Raw genomic sequence first — 19,443 nt, 5'->3', positions numbered from 1 at the left:
TCATGGCAGCCTAGTGGAGGAGCACCAAGATATAAATTTGTGTGACCAAAACCAAGGGGCAGACCTCCACCAGACAGGAAAACAAAAACAAAAGATAAACCCCACAAGAGGACAACGTAACCAGGCGAAACAGAGCCGGCCGCTATGAGAGGTGAAAACTAGCTGCACAGTACCCGTAACCAATGACAAAACTACCCCCTACCCAGAAGCAAACAGTTGTGCATGAAACACCCCAGCTGACTCCAAGGGCGGACAATCACCGAGCAGAAAAGACTTTGCGGCAGTAGACCCCTAAGGTAATTTGTGGAAGGTGTCCCCAAGGGACACCTTGGGACACTTACTGGGCACCTAGGGAAGGAGACCCTAGGTGCATGCAGCCCGAGTACTTGTGAATTAATTCCTGGCTCGCACACCACCACTGGGACAGCACCACAAAAACAAGGCACAAAACTGGAAACACAGGAGCCAGAGACACACGACCTTGCCAGTTCACATTAGCCACAAAACTGTAGGGTGGAGAGCCGGCGCTGGGGTATGGGGCTTCCCTTTCCCGGGGAGGGGGGTTGTGCAGACAGCGGCACTGTAACATTGTGACATCATGCTCGTTTGCTTGTTTTCATTTGGGGAGTTCTGTCCACTAGTTTGGCTTTCAGTAGCAATATTTTAACCAAAATAGGGGTTTGTTTTATGGCACTTACCTTTCTGGGTGCCAGACCCGGTCGATGACACAGAATCCTTCAAACCACACTGGGGTTTCTATAGGCCATTGCTCTTCTTACCTCTCTGAGTGCCAGGTTCTGGCTCATGGTCCCCGGTAGGCCTAGAACTCCATGTGCATTGATTGATGCCAGGGTCTAATACATTCCTATCAGCCTGGGGTAGCTCCGGGGAGCCGAAGAGGCTTTCCCCAGAAAACACAAACAGTTCAGATGGGACCACCCACTAGTGCAAAACATCGCTGATGCCATGCTCAGCATCGAAACATCAAATAAAGATAAAGCCCACCTCAGAGCAACGAATGCCCCCCCATGCAGGGGATTTTCTTCTGGCAGTACCCATGTCGGCAACAGGCACACGTCTAGATCCAGAATCCCTTCATGTAGCAGTGACCCTGCGCCTTGGTGCCTCAATTCACATGGATGCATGGTTCTCTCTCTGCTGGGTAATGACCAGAGACAAGGCTCCTCTTGATGATGTCATTAATCTCAATGAATCTTGCATGCCAGCCCCTTGAAGCTTCCGCAGTGCAACCCATGCAGTCCGTATTGGTCTGCTTCCACCCCTGTTGCAAATACAGTGGAACCTCGACTTATGAATGCCCCTACTTACGACTTTTTCGAGTTACGACCCATATTTCATCTGAAAATTCCGTTCAACTTACAACCTTTGCCTCAACTTGCAACTTTGTTGATGGGTCGTATGGATCGACCAAATGTGTGGTGCGCTTCAGTTTACCAGTATCTCTTGCCTAGTGACAATCGCACTTGAATTCTTTGTAAAGAATTTCATCGTTTTTCCTGTTTTGGGGGTTTTCGAACATAAAATTATTATATATAACACCATGGGTCCCAAGGAAGTCAGTGGTAAGGTTCAACCTAAGAAAATAGTTGTGAGTAGAGGCAGTAAGAGGCAGTAGAGAATGTCCCTTTCTCATTAAGAAAATGTGTGAAGTATGGGAAGAACTGCAAAGTTTTGTTGAAAAAACTCACCCAGATAAAGCTGTAGCAGGCCGTTACATTGACCTTTTGAATGACAATGTGATGTCTCACTACAGCCAAGTGTTAAAATGTAGGGAAAAACAAGTGTCTCTCTCCTGCAAAATGTAGGAGAGAGAGTACCCCAGAGAAGTCATCACTGCCTGATGTTATAACGGAAGGGGATTCCGTTTCCAAACAGTAACACTTCTCCTCCTCCCTGTCTTCCATACACAACAAGAGTCATCAATAAATGTAAGCTATACCGTAACTTGTGCATACCTGTACTATAGAACAAAATGTGTGTGCGTGTGTGTGTATTATGTATGAAATGAATTTTGAAGTTAATATTTTTAGGAGTGTGGAACAGATTATTTAAACTTACATTTTCTTATGGCAAAATTTGTTTAGAGTTACGAATTTTCGAGTTATGACCTGTCTCTGGGAACAGATTAAATTCATAAATGGAGGTACCACTTTACACTTGTATTCAGTGTCAATTGGTGCACCATAGTGGAGGGCCACTGCTACACAAAGGGATTCTGGATCTAGATGTATACCCATTGCCAACATGGGTACTGCAGGAAGTCTCCTGCATGGGGAGGGGGGGGGGGCCTGCACTGCTCTGAGGCGGGCATGCATGCCATTAATCAACATGGTGCATATAAAACCCATTGGAGTGAAAACCTTACCATCAACCAGTTTCTGAGTCTCTTCATCATATTTGGGTTCTTCTTCCTCTTCCTTTTGCTCTCCTTCCTTGCCAACATCCTCATGCTCATCCTCAGGAGGATCATACTCTTCACTGTCATCGTCTTCAGAGTCATCCTAACAATACAAACTTTAGTTTAATATATTCTTGCATGTTTTTATCAACTAATGTACAGTGCAGTTTAGATATAGAAAATATTAGTATTATATGTTAAACTTTGTTAAAAAAAAATTAATACTGGTTCCTGCATTTACGATGGCAAATACAGTGCAACCATATTTTCAGGATTAAGTCATTGATAAAAATACGATAAACATTATAGTTTCTTACCTTACTAAACGATCATCCTAATTCTGACAACACGTACGAGAACAGTACAGTACTTACAAACTACTTGATTGAACTTATAACAAGTTTTACGAGAAGATATGCAGCACGAAGATGATATGCAACACCTGGGGAAGCCTTGTCGGGCTCCCCCCACATGTGCTGACCACATTGTCTTCTCATACCACCCCTTCTCATACCATATATATATATATATTATATATATATATATATATATATATATATATATATATATATATATATATATATATATATATATATATATATATATATATATATATATATATATATATATATATTATATATATATATTATATATATATATTTATATATATGTATATATTTATATATATATGTATATATATATATGTATATATTTATATATATATATGTATATATTTATATATATATGTATATATTTATATATATATATGTATATATTTATATATATATGTGTATATATTTATATATATATGTGTATATATTTATATATATATGTGTATATATTTATATATATATATGTGTATATATTTATTTATATATATATATATGTGTATATATTTATATATATATATATATGTGTATATATTTATATATATATATATGTGTATATATTTATATATATATATATATGTGTATATATTTATATATATATATATATGTGTATATATTTATATATATATATATATGTGTATATATTTATATATATATATATATGTGTATATATTTATATATATATATATGTGTATATATTTATATATATATATATATATGTATATATTTATATATATATATATGTGTATATATTTATATATATATATATGTGTATATATTTATATATATATATATGTGTATATATTTATATATATATATATGTGTATATATTTATATATATATATATGTGTATATATTTATATATATATATATGTGTATATATTTATATATATATATATATGTGTATATATTTATATATATATATGTGTATATATTTATATATATATATGTGTATATATTTATATATATATGTGTATATATTTATATATATATGTGTATATATTTATTTATATATATATATATATATATATATATATATATATATATATATATATATATATATATATTTATATATATATATATATTTATATATGTAACTTTAGTGTACATGATTACAAAATGTGGCATTAACAAATACGTAACATAATTTATGAGTAAAAAAAAAAAAAAAAAAAAAACACCAACATGATACATTAATAAATGTCACAAATAGATTCGTTCATTGTTAGAAGTCAAACACATCCTCAAACTCCTTCGAGGTTGGACGGGTTCCCAAGATGCAGCAGGCATTTCTCCTTTGAATTGTGACACTGAAGCACTGGAACAAGAAGCTTTCTGCTCTTTGGTTTGCACTTTGAACCAAAAGACTTTAGTTTGGCACAAAAAAAAAAAATTGCATTCAGCAATATTTTGCCGATATTAATATGCAAATTCTGATAACCAAAAATACCTACCAGTTTGGCATGAACATTTTTGTGAAACTGTCCAGTGCATCCAATGTATAGCATTTGATAATTTTTTTGTAACAAATGGGTACAGAAGTCAATGATCCTGCCTTGGCAGGCTTGGAGCTTTTCCTTCCTATAACTCGCTTAACCTTTGCCTTTAATAATTTTCTATGGAATATGATGTGCCAAATTTGTTATAACAGAGTCCAAAATTCCTGCTGGGTGAAATGGCAAAGTTAAGGGCCAGTGCCCAATTGATCTCTCCCTCCTGTCCAGGGCTCAAATTCAGCCAGAATCATTCACAAGGCTTGGGCCATGTGTACCACTGATGGTGGTAATTATTATGTAACAAATGAATGTGCTGATAATTCTGAATCTTGTATTTAAATTTAAAACCTTCACTATTATACTTATCAGTTTTTTCCAGACTGATACCTTCTCACCCTATGAAAAGGAAGGAACATACCAATGTATGTACTTGGACTGACAATTTCTCAGGTTTTATTATTCAATGATTTCAATTATTTTTTAAAATAGTTAGCTTTTTATATAATATATAGCTCAAATGTGCACTAACAAATTCAAAAAATTATACAACTAGACTATTAATCTATTAGAAACAATGGAAATGCTCTAGCAGCATAAATTCATGCATCATTTATTGTGCAAAGAAAAGCCAACAAGCTCCTGTAATCAAAATAAATTCATATGAAATTATAAAATCAAACAGTGTCAACATTAATCATGCACCAAGCGTCAGCACCCCTCACCGACATAAGGTCCCAGTTAGCTCTGGAGTTTACGTAGCGTGATATCTGCTTGACAATGATGGCAAGAAAAATTTGGTCAGGTTAGTATCTGTTAACGTGAAAAATAGTTTTATAATATTTACAAACTTTTTTTTCTTTGATAGCTATTTGAGCAAAGGATTTCAAAATTCTTTTCCAAGTGAAGCTAATCATGTTCCATATAATTTGTCTATATAGAAATCTAATGAGTTATTTAAATGTTGAGATGATAATTCAGTATGGAAATCTCAAATCATCTGACTTAAATAACCTCACCATTGTGACCCCCCAATTTGGACACTACTTGCAATATAAAAGATTGAACATCTGCCTCCCTAATCTTTAACAATGTCTTAGCAAAGATCAACCCATCCTTATCCCTGGCCTGCTGCATTTTCACCACTAGTGATGTGCTGTAGTAACACTCTTGCAATGCTGCACAAACAATTATTAAATACTTCAAGTTAAATAGCAACAGTAAAATTGTTCGTCTTCAAAACAAAACTTAGGAAACCTGGAAATGCTTCAGTGTACTTCACAGTTACTGCCAATCAAATAACAACTAAATATATGCATTTATTGCACATACGACAGCCTAACACTAGTAAAAAAAACAAAAATATGAATTATGTAAAAGCAAAAATTACCAAATATCTAAACTAGACAATGTTCTATCGTATCTTTTTAATTTTGCGTAGAGTATTCTATAATGATTGATAATGGATGAAAATATCACTTTCAATTCACATATAATGTGGGGGTTTAGTGTTAATTTAAAAAAAAAGTTGTATAATTCTCAGTCAAGGCTTGCCTTGAGGTTACCTTGAGGTGCTTCCGGGGCTTAGCGTCCCCGCGGCCGGTCGTCGACCAGGCCTCCTGGTTGCCAGACTGATCAACCAGGCTGTTGGACGCGGCTGCTCGCAGCCTGACCTATGAGTCACAGCCTGGTTGATCAGGTATCCTTTGGATACCTGATCAAAGGCTTACTCAAAGATTGTGACCACTTGAGAGCTCGATTATCATCATCTCTCATTTTAGTGTTGACCTAAATGTACAGTACCTCTAGATATCTTGAAAATTTTCAAAACTTATCAAAGATCATTTTAACAACTATTTATATATTGACCTATCTTCCATTACCCATGGAAAAAAATCTGCCTAATTTCAAAGTGCCAAAAATTTGAACCACTGAGCACCAAATAAGGCCACCACTCCAACACTGAGAATATCTAAATCAACATCTATCTAAAACCTGGAAGACTAATAAAATGATGGAGAAACCTACTATAAAGCCATAGTGCTTGAATCAAGTTGAAAGAAAGTTTTCTTTCAATGGCCCAATTTATATTTAAGTGTATTAAAAAACAAATTTTTAGATGTATCTTTACATCCTTTATCAAGATACTGCATACAATGTTCTCTTGTACTGTATACAAACATTGTATACAGTACCTTGGAAGATTGAAGGTTACATTCGAATGTGTAGTTTTAATACCTTAACACATAAATTGGGTCTTTCCTTCACCTTCAGAAAAATTATTTTATGGCAATGCAGTTTCATACTTCTTTGCATATATCTGCACCAATCACCACTTTCTTTTAATTCAAAAAAGAATATGAATAAAAAACCAGCGTTGAATGTAATGAAGCACCATTTTCTAGGTGGGTTCCGGAGGCGCCCCGGAGGCTCCCTGGAGCTATTGGGCCAGTATGCGATACATTAGACCACGGCTTTTGTCAATGGAGTTTAGCCTACCAGGGACCACGAGCCAGAACCTGACTCCCTCAGAGAGGCAAAGGGAGCAAAGAGAGCAAAACCCCCCATGTGGTTGGGGGCATTCCATGCCTGCCATCAAGTGGGGTTGGCACCCAGAAACATAAGCATAATGAAACAAACCCCACTTGGTAAGAAAATGCGACCGAAGATCGAACAGGGAGGCAGAACTCACCCTACAACTTATGGAAACAAGCAAGCAAGCAAATGTCACACCTCACTGCCTATCCGGGGAGTTTTCCCCCCCCCTCCCCCCGGGAGGGGGAGGGGGAGCCACGGACCCCTCCACGCCGGCTACCCAAGCCATTCAGTTCGGAAGCTGAGGAATCAAAAAGGAAACGGAATCACCAACCGGAGGAAGGGAGGACTATCAGGGGGCCTCTGGGGCTCACCCAGAAAATGGCATTTCATTAGATTTAATGCTGGTTTTCTTATGGGGGAAGCCCCTATGGCTCCCTGGAGCTACATCACCAAAGAGAAAAAATTAGGCATTCACCCGGGAGGCGGATGCCACTCGCTCCTCAACTCGAAGTCAAGATAACTGGCTGCAAAGCCACACATAGACGACAAGGGCCAGGAAAGTTGACGAGATAACGCGTGGCTACAACTCTGTTCAGCCTCCAAAATCCTCGTGCCCGATTGTCAGCCCAGGACATATTGCTGAAGATGGCAGTCAAAGCTGCAAACTTACGAACTTCGTGGGCACAAGGAGAGACCGCAGGCTGGCTAGACTGAATGATCCTGCAGACGACCTGGGAGACCCGAGCTCTGGAACTGGGAACCAGGGAAAATGGATCAACCCAAAGTGCATCCCTGGCCAAAGAAGCCGAGGCGTGCAAGTAATGGAGAAGAGCTGCAACCGAACACAATACATGTTGCACTCCCGGCCTGACCAACCAAGCATCAACAACCCACCCAAGGACCCCTCCTGAAAGCAGCTGTCTCGTTCTTTGCCAGAAAAGAATGAGAAGACTGCAACCAAACCTACCACCCAGACCAAAAGAGGAGAAACCTGTGCCAGAGGACACTATGAAGGTCACCAACCCGACACTCAGAGGCCAATGCCAACAGAAAGAGGGCCTAGGGAAAACAAACTTTAACCGAAGGGGCCACCACGAACGGAGACGACAGAAAAGAGAGCACCCTGTCCAAGGATAAGGATGGTTCAGGTGGCACATGAGCAAGCTGGAGGTGAAACAAAGCACGAGAAATCTTACGAAACGGGGCCGAAGTAACATCCACCCTGAATGCAAGCAGGAGAGGCTCCGCCAGTGCAGCACAATATGAGGCGACAGTATTTGGCATCAAATGACGGCCCTCAAAAAAACAAGAAAGGACAAGACAACCCGATCACAAACAGAAGACAACCTACAAAGAGAGAGAAAATGGCAGAAAGAATGCCAGGAAAGTTCATACTCTCGCCGAGACAAAGCTCGCAGGTGAGACACTATTACCGAAGCCAACTGATCACCATACAAATGGTGATAGACCCCATGTCAAAAAGACCAGACGCGGAGAGCGGAAGAGAAGACCGAACCAGCTCGGTTCCTGACCAGACCGATTTGCTGAAAGAGGCGGAGCCGCGGAAAGCATCACGGGTTTGGACACTGAGCAAGCAGCGCCTGAAACCAAGGTTGGGCCAGCCACCAAAGGGCCAACAGAACAACTCTCCCCTGGTAAACCTCCACATAAGGCAAGCCCATAACCAATTGTTGGATTTGAGAGACCGGTAACCTCACCTTGACCAGTCCTGCTGAAAGGCGTCTACTGCAACGGCGGCACATGTCAGGAGACGCCGAGACCACGCCGACGTGAAGAGGTCCACCTCTTTGTCCAGTAGAGCCAACTGAAGGAGTCGGCGTCAACCATCCATTCTGTGGACAGGGGAATGAACCGGGGCAGTCTGTCCATCAGGACATTGGGCACTCCCTGGACATAAACTGCCTGGAGAGCAAAACCCAGAGAATCCAACAGACGAGTCACTCAAAGCGACCAGGCCCAAAGAGGCAAGGACCGAAGAGAACAGTCCAAATGGAGCCGGATCGTCGACCATCGAATGACTCGAACCCTCCGAAGCAACAGCCAACCTGCCACAAACTCCCGCACCATGCTATGAGACCGATGGAAGGATGGACCCCACCGTCCCTGGCCGGCCTGGTGAGCACTAGTCACAAAACCCCAGCCAAGAGACAAAGCATCCGTAAACACATTGAGCAAGGGTTCAGGTAGGCACCAAGGCACTGAACCCCGAAAAACCCCAAGAGGAAGCCAGCAACGCAACAACTGACGCAAGGCCCTGGAGGCCGAACCCAGCAATCGTGAGAGAGGCGGAAGGGAGGACCTCGAAGGAACCAGAACAGATACCAAAGCCAGACCTGACCTGGCAGGTAAACCAGCATGGCAAAGTTCAGACTCCCACACAACATAACGAGCAACCACCGAGTGACCCGGAAACCCCCACCCGAAACAGCAGAAGGTGGGACTGCAGCCGCAGCAACGACTCCGGAAGGCGAGACAAGGAAGTGGTCCAAGAGTCCCACACAAGACCCAGCCAGGTTTGAACCTGGAATGGAACCAGATGGGACTTCCGCCAGTTCACCAGGAACCAGAACCGGCAAGCTTTCCCAGCAAGCTGGGAAAGAACCACACCCCTGGCGAGCAATCAAGCAGATCAGCTGGGAGCCCACACCACATCGGGAGGGGGGGGGGGGGGTGAGCGGAGCAGACAGGCAGCATGGCAGTGAGGTGTAACATTTGCTTGTTTGCTCATTTTCTTAAGTTGTAGGACGAGTTCTGCCTCCCTGCTCAGTTTTCGGTCGCATTTTGTTACCAAGTGGGGTTTGTTTTGTTATGCCTACCTTTCTGGGTGCCAACCCTGGTCAATGGCAGACATAGAATGCCCCCACCACATAGGGGGGTTTCTACAGGCCATTGTTTTGTCTCTGAGGGGGCCAGGTTCTGGTTTGTGGTCCCAGGTAGGCTGAACTTCATTGACTAAAGGCCTGGTCTAATATCTCATATTAGCCTGATAGCTCCAGGGAGCCGTAGGGGCTCCCCACAGAAATACATTTATAATACTTTGGTTTACTATGTAGATGATGCTTAAGCAAGACAAAGCAATGAACCCCATAGCAATGCAAAGACATGACAACCAAGAGACAAGGACCAGGCAGAAACACATTCATTGTGTCATAATGACAAATACCTCAGGGTCCAAGTTAGAGTCAAAATCTTCAGGCTCCTCTTCCTCTTCTGTCTGGTAGTTGTCCTGTAGGGGTGAGAAAACATGGTGAATAAAAGCAAACAAAAATATATACTGAATAGTTAAATCTTAAAAGACAATGTGCTTAACAGCGGTATATAATTTATTGAATATAGATAGATGTTAAAGATGACTGGCAAAAAAAAAGTGTTGAATGTAATGAAACGTCAGTGTCTGGGCGAGCCCCAGAGGCCCCCCTGAAGCTATACGAACTCAGCTATCGGCTAGTTTGGCTGTCCAAACTAGCGTCCCCCACCCCCTCCAACTCATTAGTGCTCCCCTTTCCCTTACACGGGGAAAATGGAAGCCGGCCTGGGTGAGCCGGCAACCCACCACTTCAGTTCTGGAATGATAAAAGCCACCGACAAAAAGGAGGGAGGGTGTCAGGGAGACTCTGGGACTCACCAACTCACCAGAAACTGGCATTTCATTACATTCAACTCTGCTTTTCTGTGGGTAACTATCCACAGAGAAGGCAAACAGGGACTTACCAGGAAGGCAGCAGCACTGCAGGTCTCAAAGCAAGGACGAGACAGTTGGCCACGACAGGTGTCCCAAGGCCACACAAGGCCACAGAGTAACTGATGTTTACGAGATACCTGGCAGCCAGGACTCTGTTCGACCTTCAAAACCCTCTCACCCGAATATCATTCCAAGACACATTACCAAAGACAACCGAAAGAGCGTTCTACTTTCAAACATCATCGGTGCAAGGGTAGACTGCAGGCTGACTAGACTTAATAATACTGTACACAACCTAAGAAACAAAAGCCCTGGAACAGGTAACCAGGGAAACCCGATCAACCCAAAGTGCATCCACCGACACAGAATCGGTGGCCTGCAGATAGTGATGTAAAGCAGCTACCGGACACACAATGTGATGCACCCCTAGTCTAACCAACAAAGCATCCATAACCAACGGACCCTTTCGAAAGCCCATCGACTTATTCTTCGCCAGAAGAGAAGGAAACAGCTACAAACAAACAAAACGACCACCAGGACCAAAGAAATAAAACCCCCAGCAGCAGTGAAGAGCATGAAACTCCCCAGCCCGACCCCCAGAGGCCATTGCCAACAAAAACAACACCCTTCAAAAAAATCATGAACCGAATGGGATACAACAAACCGAGGAGAAGAAAAAATAGAAAGAACCCAGTCCACTGAACAAGAAGGCTCAGGCAGGCACATGAGCAACCCGGAGGTGAATAAATGTACACAGTAGAATAAATCTACACAGTAAAATAACAACGTACTGGAGTGAACGATATGGAAGAAAATGCAAGATTGAACCAGTGAAGAGCAGAGGTGCCATAGGCACAATCAGAGAACACTGTATAAACATCAGAGGTCCGCGGTTGTTCAGCGTCCTCCCAGCGACTATAAGAAATATTGCCGGAACAACCGTGGACATCTTCAAGAGAAAACTGGACTGTTTTCTAAGAGAAGTTCCGGATCAGCTGGGCTGTGGTGGGTACATGGGCCGCTCCAAGCAACAGCCTGGTGGACCAAACTCTCACAAGTCGAGCCTGGCCTCGGGCCGGGCTTGGGGAGTAGAACTCCCAGAACCCCATCAAGCAGTTATCAAGCAGGGCGGGTAGGCGGGCTCCTTACCTTGAGGTTACCTTGAGGTGCTTCCGGGGCTTAGCGTCCCCGCGACCCAGTCATCGACCAGGTCTCCTGGTTGCTGGACTGATCAACCAGGCTGTTAGATGCGGCTGCTCGCAGCCTGACGTATGAGTCACAGCCAGGTTGATCAGGTATCCTTTGGAGGTGCTTATCCAGTTCTCTCTTGAACACTGAGGGGTCTGCCAGTTATGCCCCTTATGTGTAGTGGAAGCGTGTTGAACAGTCTCGGGACTCTAATGTTGATAGAGTTCTCTCTCAGAGTACCTGTTGCACCTCTGCTTTTCAACAGGGGGGTATTCTGCACATCCTGCCATGTCTTCTGGTCTCATGTGATGTTATTTCTGTGTGCAGGTTTGGGACCAGCCCCTCAATTATTTTCCACGGTTCTGGTGGGTTTGGCTGGGTAGGCGGGCTTGGGTGGGTTCGGGTGGGTTTGGGCAGATAGGCAGGCTTGGGTGAATTTGGGCAAGTAGTTGCTCTAGCTCCATCCCAGCGATTGGGGGCTGGATCGTTTTGCCCATGCCTGGTCCCACTATTCATGGGCTTTTCTGGTTATTTCTTGCGGACATCGGTGGCACTGGGAGGCCCCTCTTCCCTTCAGGGGATTGGGTCTAAAGAGTAAATTTCTTCCCGATCCATCGGTCCAGTCATTTCGGAGTGGGTTCGTTGGGGGACATGGTTGAAATGACCTCGTCTCTCAGCTGGGTTTCCCGCATATTTCCAGTTATGAAATGCGGACAGCCAAACTCAAGTCAAGCCTGGCCTCGGGCCAGGCTTGACTTGTGAGTTTGGTCCACCAGACTATTGCATGAAGCGGGCCCGCAGGCCCACATACCCACCACAGCCCGGTTGGTCCGGTACTTTTTTTTTTAGAAAACAGCCTAGTTTTCTCTTGAAGATGTCCATGGTTGTTCCTGCTATATTTCTTATAGTCGCTGGGAGGACATTGAACAACTGCAGACCTCTGATGTTTATAGTGTTCTCTGATGGTGCCTATGGCACCTCTGCTCTTCACTGGTTCTATTCTGCATTTTCTTCCATATCATTTACTCCAGCATGTTATTTTACTGTGTAGATTTGGGACCTGGCCCTCCAGTATTTTCCATGTGTATATTATTTGGTATCTCTCTCGTCTCCTTTCTAGTGAGTACATTTAGAGAGCTTTGAGACGATCCCAATAATTTAGGCACTTTATCGCGTCTATGCGTGCCGTATATGTTCTCTGTATTCTCTATTTCAGCAATCTCTCCGGCTCTGAAAGGGAAAGTGAGTACTGAGCAGTACTCAAGATGGGACAACACAAGTGACTTGAAAAGTACAACCATTGTGATGGGATCCCTGGATTTGAAAGTTCTCGTAATCCATCCTATCATTTTTCTGGCAGACGCAATATTTGCTTGGTTATGCTCCCTAAACGTTAGATTGTTGCACATCATTATTCCCAAATCCTTGACATGCTGTTTTTCTACTATGGAAAGATTCGATTGTGTTTTGTACCCTGTATTATGTTTCAGATCCTCATTTTTGCCATACCTGAGTACCTGAAATTTATCACTGTTAAACATCATGTTATTTTCTTCATGGGAGTGGGCTGGTTAAGCATAAGCATTCGGGCATTTTCATGCCCGAACCCGCCCACCCGGCCAAATCCACCCCAAAAGTCGCCCACCCGGCTAAACCCACTCAAGCCCACCTACCTGGCCAAAAACCCACCCAGCCCAGACCAGCCAGCCAACCACAGCCAGCCACAGCCAGCCACACAGCCAGCCAGCCAACCAGCCAGCCAGCCAGCCAGCCAGCCAGCCAGCCAGCCAGCCAGCCAGCCAGCCAGCCAGCCAGCCAGCCAGCCAGCCAGCCAGCCAGCCAGCCAGCCATCCCACCAGCCTGCTAGCCAGCCTGCTTGTCTACCCGATACCTACCTGAACCCACCTACGCCCGCCTACCTACTCAAACCCAAGTCCGCCTACCAGCCTGAACCTACCCTGCCAGCCTGCCCACCCTCTAATCAGTCAGCCATCAATCCATCCACCCCGTTCTGCCCACCCACCTGCTAACCCTGCCTGCCAGCCATAAACCCTGCCTGCCAGCCATAAACCCTGCCCACCCACCTGCCCCCACTGCCCATCCACCCACCAGTCAGCCACCAATCCATGCTCCTCACTTGCTGGCCAACCTGCCAGGCAGCAACCAATCCTTTCACCCACCCTGCCTGCCCACTAACCAGCCAGTCCACCTGCCCACCCCTACTCCTATCTGCCTGTCTGCCAGCCAGCTAGCCAGTTACCCATTCATCCATCCATCCAGCCCACTTGCCTGCCCACCCACATCCATCCTGTTGCTCTCCCAAATATGACTAAAATGTCAGACATGTTAAAAAAGCGGATTTAACGACCTGGGTACAGCCCCATTTAGGTCGTTAAATTGAGTGGATATTATATATATGAGTTTGGATAGCTTCAGGGAGCCGACAGGGCTCCTCATAGAAAAATCTATTGTACTCTCAGTCCACAAATTAAGAAAAAATACATCACACTGGCTTCCAACATGGGCTAAGTATTTACTGAACCCTACAAATACATGTAAATTAAAACACAACAAATGGAAGATATTCTAAAAGATAAAACAATTTTTTTTTTACATTTGCTATACAGTATAATAAACATAACTGTGAAGATGATGTTTACTATTAAATCTCTTAACATGCTGGTTGTAAAGTGAGAAACTATAACCAACTACATATTGTGAGCAAAATAAATGTGTTCGTGTTATATTAGACCTTTATCATAACGTATAAAAAAGGAGACAAAACCTATTGCCCACTATCATAAAGGTGGGGAGGCACCAGCCCAGAGAAAAAGAGAAAAAAATGAATAAAAAATATTGTGACTAATATCATTATATCATCTGCACTACTTTAACAGATAAAGTGCAACCATAAGTTCAAACTGTTTTAGTTGACCAACACAAGAAGCCCCGAGCACAACCATTGCAACTACTAAAATTAAATAATACTTTTAATAAAACTATTAGGGAGGCTTTACTATTCATCAGATTCTGAAGTAGATCACTAAAATATGAAGTTGCTACATTCTTAAATTTACTTTTAGATCACCAGTCAACAAATACTAAGATTGCAGTTTTTTTGTTGCAAGTCCACATGCAACAATCTGAAACAAGCTTATTCAAATGAAAGCCTCCCAGGACAGGCCTTAGTCAAATAAACCAGCACTAATACTGCATTCTGCCTTAAGGGGCTGCCTTACCTAATAAATGCCATAATAAATTTGTAAACGTAATTAAGAGTTCCTTTGTATAATTAAAAACTGCTGCAATTCCAAACACTATCAAGATAGATACAAAAATGAAAGCAATATATACCTCATCAAACACAGGTGGGGGAGGAGCGAGGGTCTTCTCGGGAGGGGATGGTGTGGATGAAGGGGGAGTGAACATTCCTTTGTCCATGGTATAGATTGGTCGCATCATTAACCATCCTGAGTTGAGGAAGGTGTCCTTCGACATGCTATCCTCTTGACCCAGGTAAAACTGTTATGGGTAGACATTAATATTTTAGAAAAAACTTACTTGGTCATCCTATCCTTACTCATCACAATGAAATATGATGCATCACACTTGCCAGAAGTACAAATAATTATAGAAAAATGAAGAATGTTGAAACATTTAAAAAAAAATTTATCTTTAGCAACACCATTCATAAAACCAGCATTGAATGTAATGAAATGCCAGTTTCTGAGTGAGTCCCGGAGACTCCCTGAAGCTACCATGATTAAATGCCATCCTACCAAGTGTTATCAGTTGCGACGTTCTTTTTGCCTACCAGGAGAAAATGTAGAAAAAACAAACACCATTACTAGCTTTCAATACAATATGCAGTTAATATTGCTGCTGTTTTGTACTTGCAAATTAACTTGAGAAATAGTGCTTTAATTATTCATAGAAAAGGAGTCCAGTGAAATTTTCCCCGGAAGGAAACGGGGGATATCATTGCCATGTCGCTATTAAATTCACCAGCTAATAATATTGGGAATTCTTCTTAAAACATCAGTCTCTGGAATGTAATCATAAAACCATTTCCCTTAAATGAACTTTTAATTATCAGTACTAAAATAGATTAAATATAAACCCTTCTTTCCACATCTTGATAAAACACATCTGGAGAACAGCCGAATGTGTAAGTGGGAGAGGAGTGAATAGCCATTTTAACCCTGGACAGTTCAAATGTGTCGTGTTGCCATCTCTATTATTTGCATCAAACAAGTTATCATCGAAGAGTTAGACAGCACTAATCAACACCATCGTATCCAGGAAAGGCATTATATCCGTACCATATACTACATGATTGGTAGAGCTCTTATTTCATTGTGTAATTTTACTGTTATGGTTATGCCATACATAAACAACAAACACCAGGGTAAGCAATATTCTCATCTCTTTCATTAAAGATTATCATTAATATACATGTAAATAATTTATATGTGCCAAAATTTACAGTGTGATTCGTCGGCAGGTAATTATGAAGTGAAGTTACTATTGTGGCGTTAAGACGACATTACTGACCGCCCCCATACTGTCCATTGCGACACCATGAGCACAAGACCTGAATGTGGTTGGCTGCTCATGTGTTCTACATCCATTAATGTAGAAGCCTTCTAGTCAGATAAAACTTAAAGTTTACATTATAGTGTGGTATAACCTAGTATTAACATTTGTAGTAAATGTCCATGAATCTATAATTTCAATTTATAGACTATATAATATAAAAATCCCAGCTTGTGTACAAAACAATTTGTGGGAATAAACTCATACAGTCCACATTAACATCATACACTTCGTTATCGAAAAATAAATTAGCGTAAGAAATAAATTACTATACCTGTATAAATTAGTAATTTGTAAATAAATCAATAAATCCTACGAGTCAGTTTTCCCCACTGACCACAGGCCAGAACCTGGCCCCCTCAGAGAGGCCTATGATCACTTTACATTTAAAGTGATATCATCTTTGCCATCACCAGGGAAAGGCACCCTTCTGACCAGAGGGAGGAAGGATGCCAGGGAGCCTCCGGAGCTCACCAAGAAAGTGGCTTTCTGTGGGGAGCCCCTTTAGCTCCCTGGAGTTACCTTACCAAAGGTAAGGAAAAGAGGGACTTACCCAGGGGGCGGCTGCCACTCGCTCCTAAACTTGAAGTCAAGACAGCTGGCAGCAACCAGCGACCTAAAACAGCACAAGGAAGCCAAGGACCAGGAATGTTCACCAAATAATTGGCGGCCAGAATCCTGTTCGACCTCCAACATCCCCGCGCACGAATATCAGCCAAAGACATGTTGGCGAAAATAGCAGCCAAAGCAGTAACTTCCGAACGACACAGGCACGAGGATAGACCACAGGCTGGCTTGACTTAACCCTGGGGACGACCTGAGAGACCTGAGAGACCCGAGCCCTGAAACAGGTAACAAGAGAAACTGGATCAATCCATAGGGCATACCCGGCCACAGAAGCCGAGGCACGCAGGTAACGGAGAAGAGTTGCAACCGGACAAAAAACCATGAAATACCCCCGGCATGACCAACCAAGCATCAACAACCCAAGGGCCCCTCCGGAAAGCAGCCATCTCGTTCTTCGCCAGAAAAGGAGAAAGCTGCAAACGAACAAACCACTGACCAGGACCAAACGAGCAGAAACCCCTCTGCGGGAGAAGAGCATGAAGTTCTCCAACCTGACCCTCATAAGCCAATGCCAACAAAAAGATAGCCTTGTAAAACAATCTTGAACCAAAGGGGCCACCATGAACCGAGGAGAAGAGATAAGAGAGCACCCTGTCCAAGGACCAGGACGGCTTAGGTGGTGCATGAGCAGGCTGGAGGCGAAACAAAGCATGAGAAAGCTCATGAAATTGGGCAGAAGTGAAATCCACCCCGAACGCAAGCTGGAGCGGCTTCACCTTCACTACACAATACGAGGCGACAGTAAAAGGTATTAAATGACGGTCCTGAAAAAGTCAAGAAAGAAATGACAAGACAACCTACGAAGAGAGAGAAAATGGCAGAAAGAACGCCAGGAAACTTCATACTTTCACAGAAACGAGGCTCTCAGGTGGGAGAGACAACAGCAGTCACCTGATTACCATACAAATGGTGATAAACCCACATCAATAAGACCAAGAGTGGAGGAGAAGACCAAATCAGCCGCGTACAGGACTGGTTCAAGTCTGTGTACCGGACTCCACCCTGAGTTTGGACACCGAGCAAGCAGCACCTGAACCACGGTGGCCGGCCAAAGCTAACAAAGGGCCAAGAGAACTACTCTCCTGTGGAAAGACTCCAACAGAGCCTGAACCCGAAGTAACAGCTGGATTGGGGGGAAGAGGTACAGGTAACCCCACCTTGACCAGTCCTGCTGAAAGGCGTGCACCACAAAGGCTCCGCAGTCGGGGAAGGCGCCTCAGACATTGGGAAATGTCTGAGGCGGTCTACCCAGAGGTAGACTGTGAAGAGGTCTACCTCTGGGAGCCCGTACCTTCGGCAGAGCCAACAGAAGGAGTTGGCGTCAACCATCCATTCCGTGGACAGAGGAATGAACCAAAGCAGGCAGTCCGCCAGAACGTTGGACACTCCCCGGATATGAACCGCACGGAGAACCAAACCCTGAGAAACCAGAAGCCACTTGAAGCACCAGCCCCAAAGAGGCAAGGACCGAAGGGAACCCCCCGTGGTGCAAGCAATGAAGCACTGGAGAACAATCCGAATGGAACCGGAAGGTCGAACCCCGAGTAACCAGAACTCTCCGAAGTGGCAGCCAAACCGCCATGTACTCCCGCACCATGCTGTGAGCCGGACGGAGGGATGGACCCCACCGCTCCTGACCAGAAGGGTGTGCACTAGTCACAAAACCCCAGCCAAGAGACGACGCATCAGTGAACACATCAAGCGAGGGCTCGGATAGGCGAAAGGCACTGAACCCCGAAAAACCGGAAGAGGAAGCCGGCGACGCAGCAACTGATGCAAGGCCCGCAGAGGTCAAACCCAGCGACTGCAAGAGAGGCAGAAGGGGCATTCCCGAAGGAACCAGAACAGAGTCTGGTTCCCAAAGGGTCAGTCACCACCCAATAACCCAGCCCCAACAGAAGTCGGAACTGGGACAGAGTCATCCAGAAGCCAGCAGTACAGACAGGACAAAACCAGAATGAACTAAAGACCTGAAGAAGGTGACCCGACAGAGCGAAAGAGGAGGACTCGCTCAACACCACCACAGGCCGGAGGACACGACCTGAACTACTCACAAAACATGAGACCAAGTGTGGGCAAACAGAGCAAGCCTCCCCCCCCCCCCCCAGTGCCACCTGCCACCCCCTCCGAGAAAAAAAGAAAAGAAAAAAAGAAGCTGACTTGTGAACAGAGCGAGCACCGTGCCAAACTGACGAAGACAGCTCCAAAGGAAAAGCTGCACCCAAGGCCCAACTCGACAAGCAGAAGCCACGACCCTAGAAGTGCAGTCTGCAAGCTAGGAAGACCATGGAACTCCAGAAGAGGCAAGTCCAGGGCGCACAGGAGGTAACCACCAAGGGCCACCTGAACCTCCAAAGGGGAACCCAAGAGGAAGAAAAAAAAACCTTCGGAACAAAACCAAAGAACCCAATGGAACCCAGGAGGGAGCCCAAAACACCACATTTGCCGGCGGAAATGCACCACAGAGGGAAGGGCCAAACATAAGACCCA

At 43.8% G+C, this 19,443-nt stretch overlaps 1 protein-coding gene across 3 annotated transcripts in view; it reads right to left on the bottom strand.

Annotated features, from left to right (window-relative positions):
• The window catches only part of GCS2beta (glucosidase 2 subunit beta), a 78,571-nt gene that overhangs the window by 11,925 nt on the left and 47,203 nt on the right, over positions 1–19,443 (bottom strand). For 2 of the 3 annotated variants that reach the window (XM_069326547.1, XM_069326546.1), the window contains exons 5-8: positions 15,085–15,252; positions 10,024–10,086; positions 5,027–5,071; positions 2,387–2,522 (exon numbers count right to left, since the gene is read on the bottom strand). In XM_069326547.1, the coding sequence (XP_069182648.1) occupies positions 2,387–2,522; positions 5,027–5,071; positions 10,024–10,086; positions 15,085–15,252 (412 nt within the window). The remainder of the gene's footprint in view (positions 1–2,386; positions 2,523–5,026; positions 5,072–10,023; positions 10,087–15,084; positions 15,253–19,443) is intronic. The other variant, XM_045736863.2, reaches the window with a different exon arrangement.

The sequence above is a fragment of the Procambarus clarkii genome, chromosome 18 (assembly GCF_040958095.1).
Source record: "Procambarus clarkii isolate CNS0578487 chromosome 18, FALCON_Pclarkii_2.0, whole genome shotgun sequence".
Lineage (NCBI taxonomy): Eukaryota > Metazoa > Arthropoda > Malacostraca > Decapoda > Cambaridae > Procambarus > Procambarus clarkii.
This window is presented reverse-complemented; position numbering and strand designations above follow the sequence as displayed.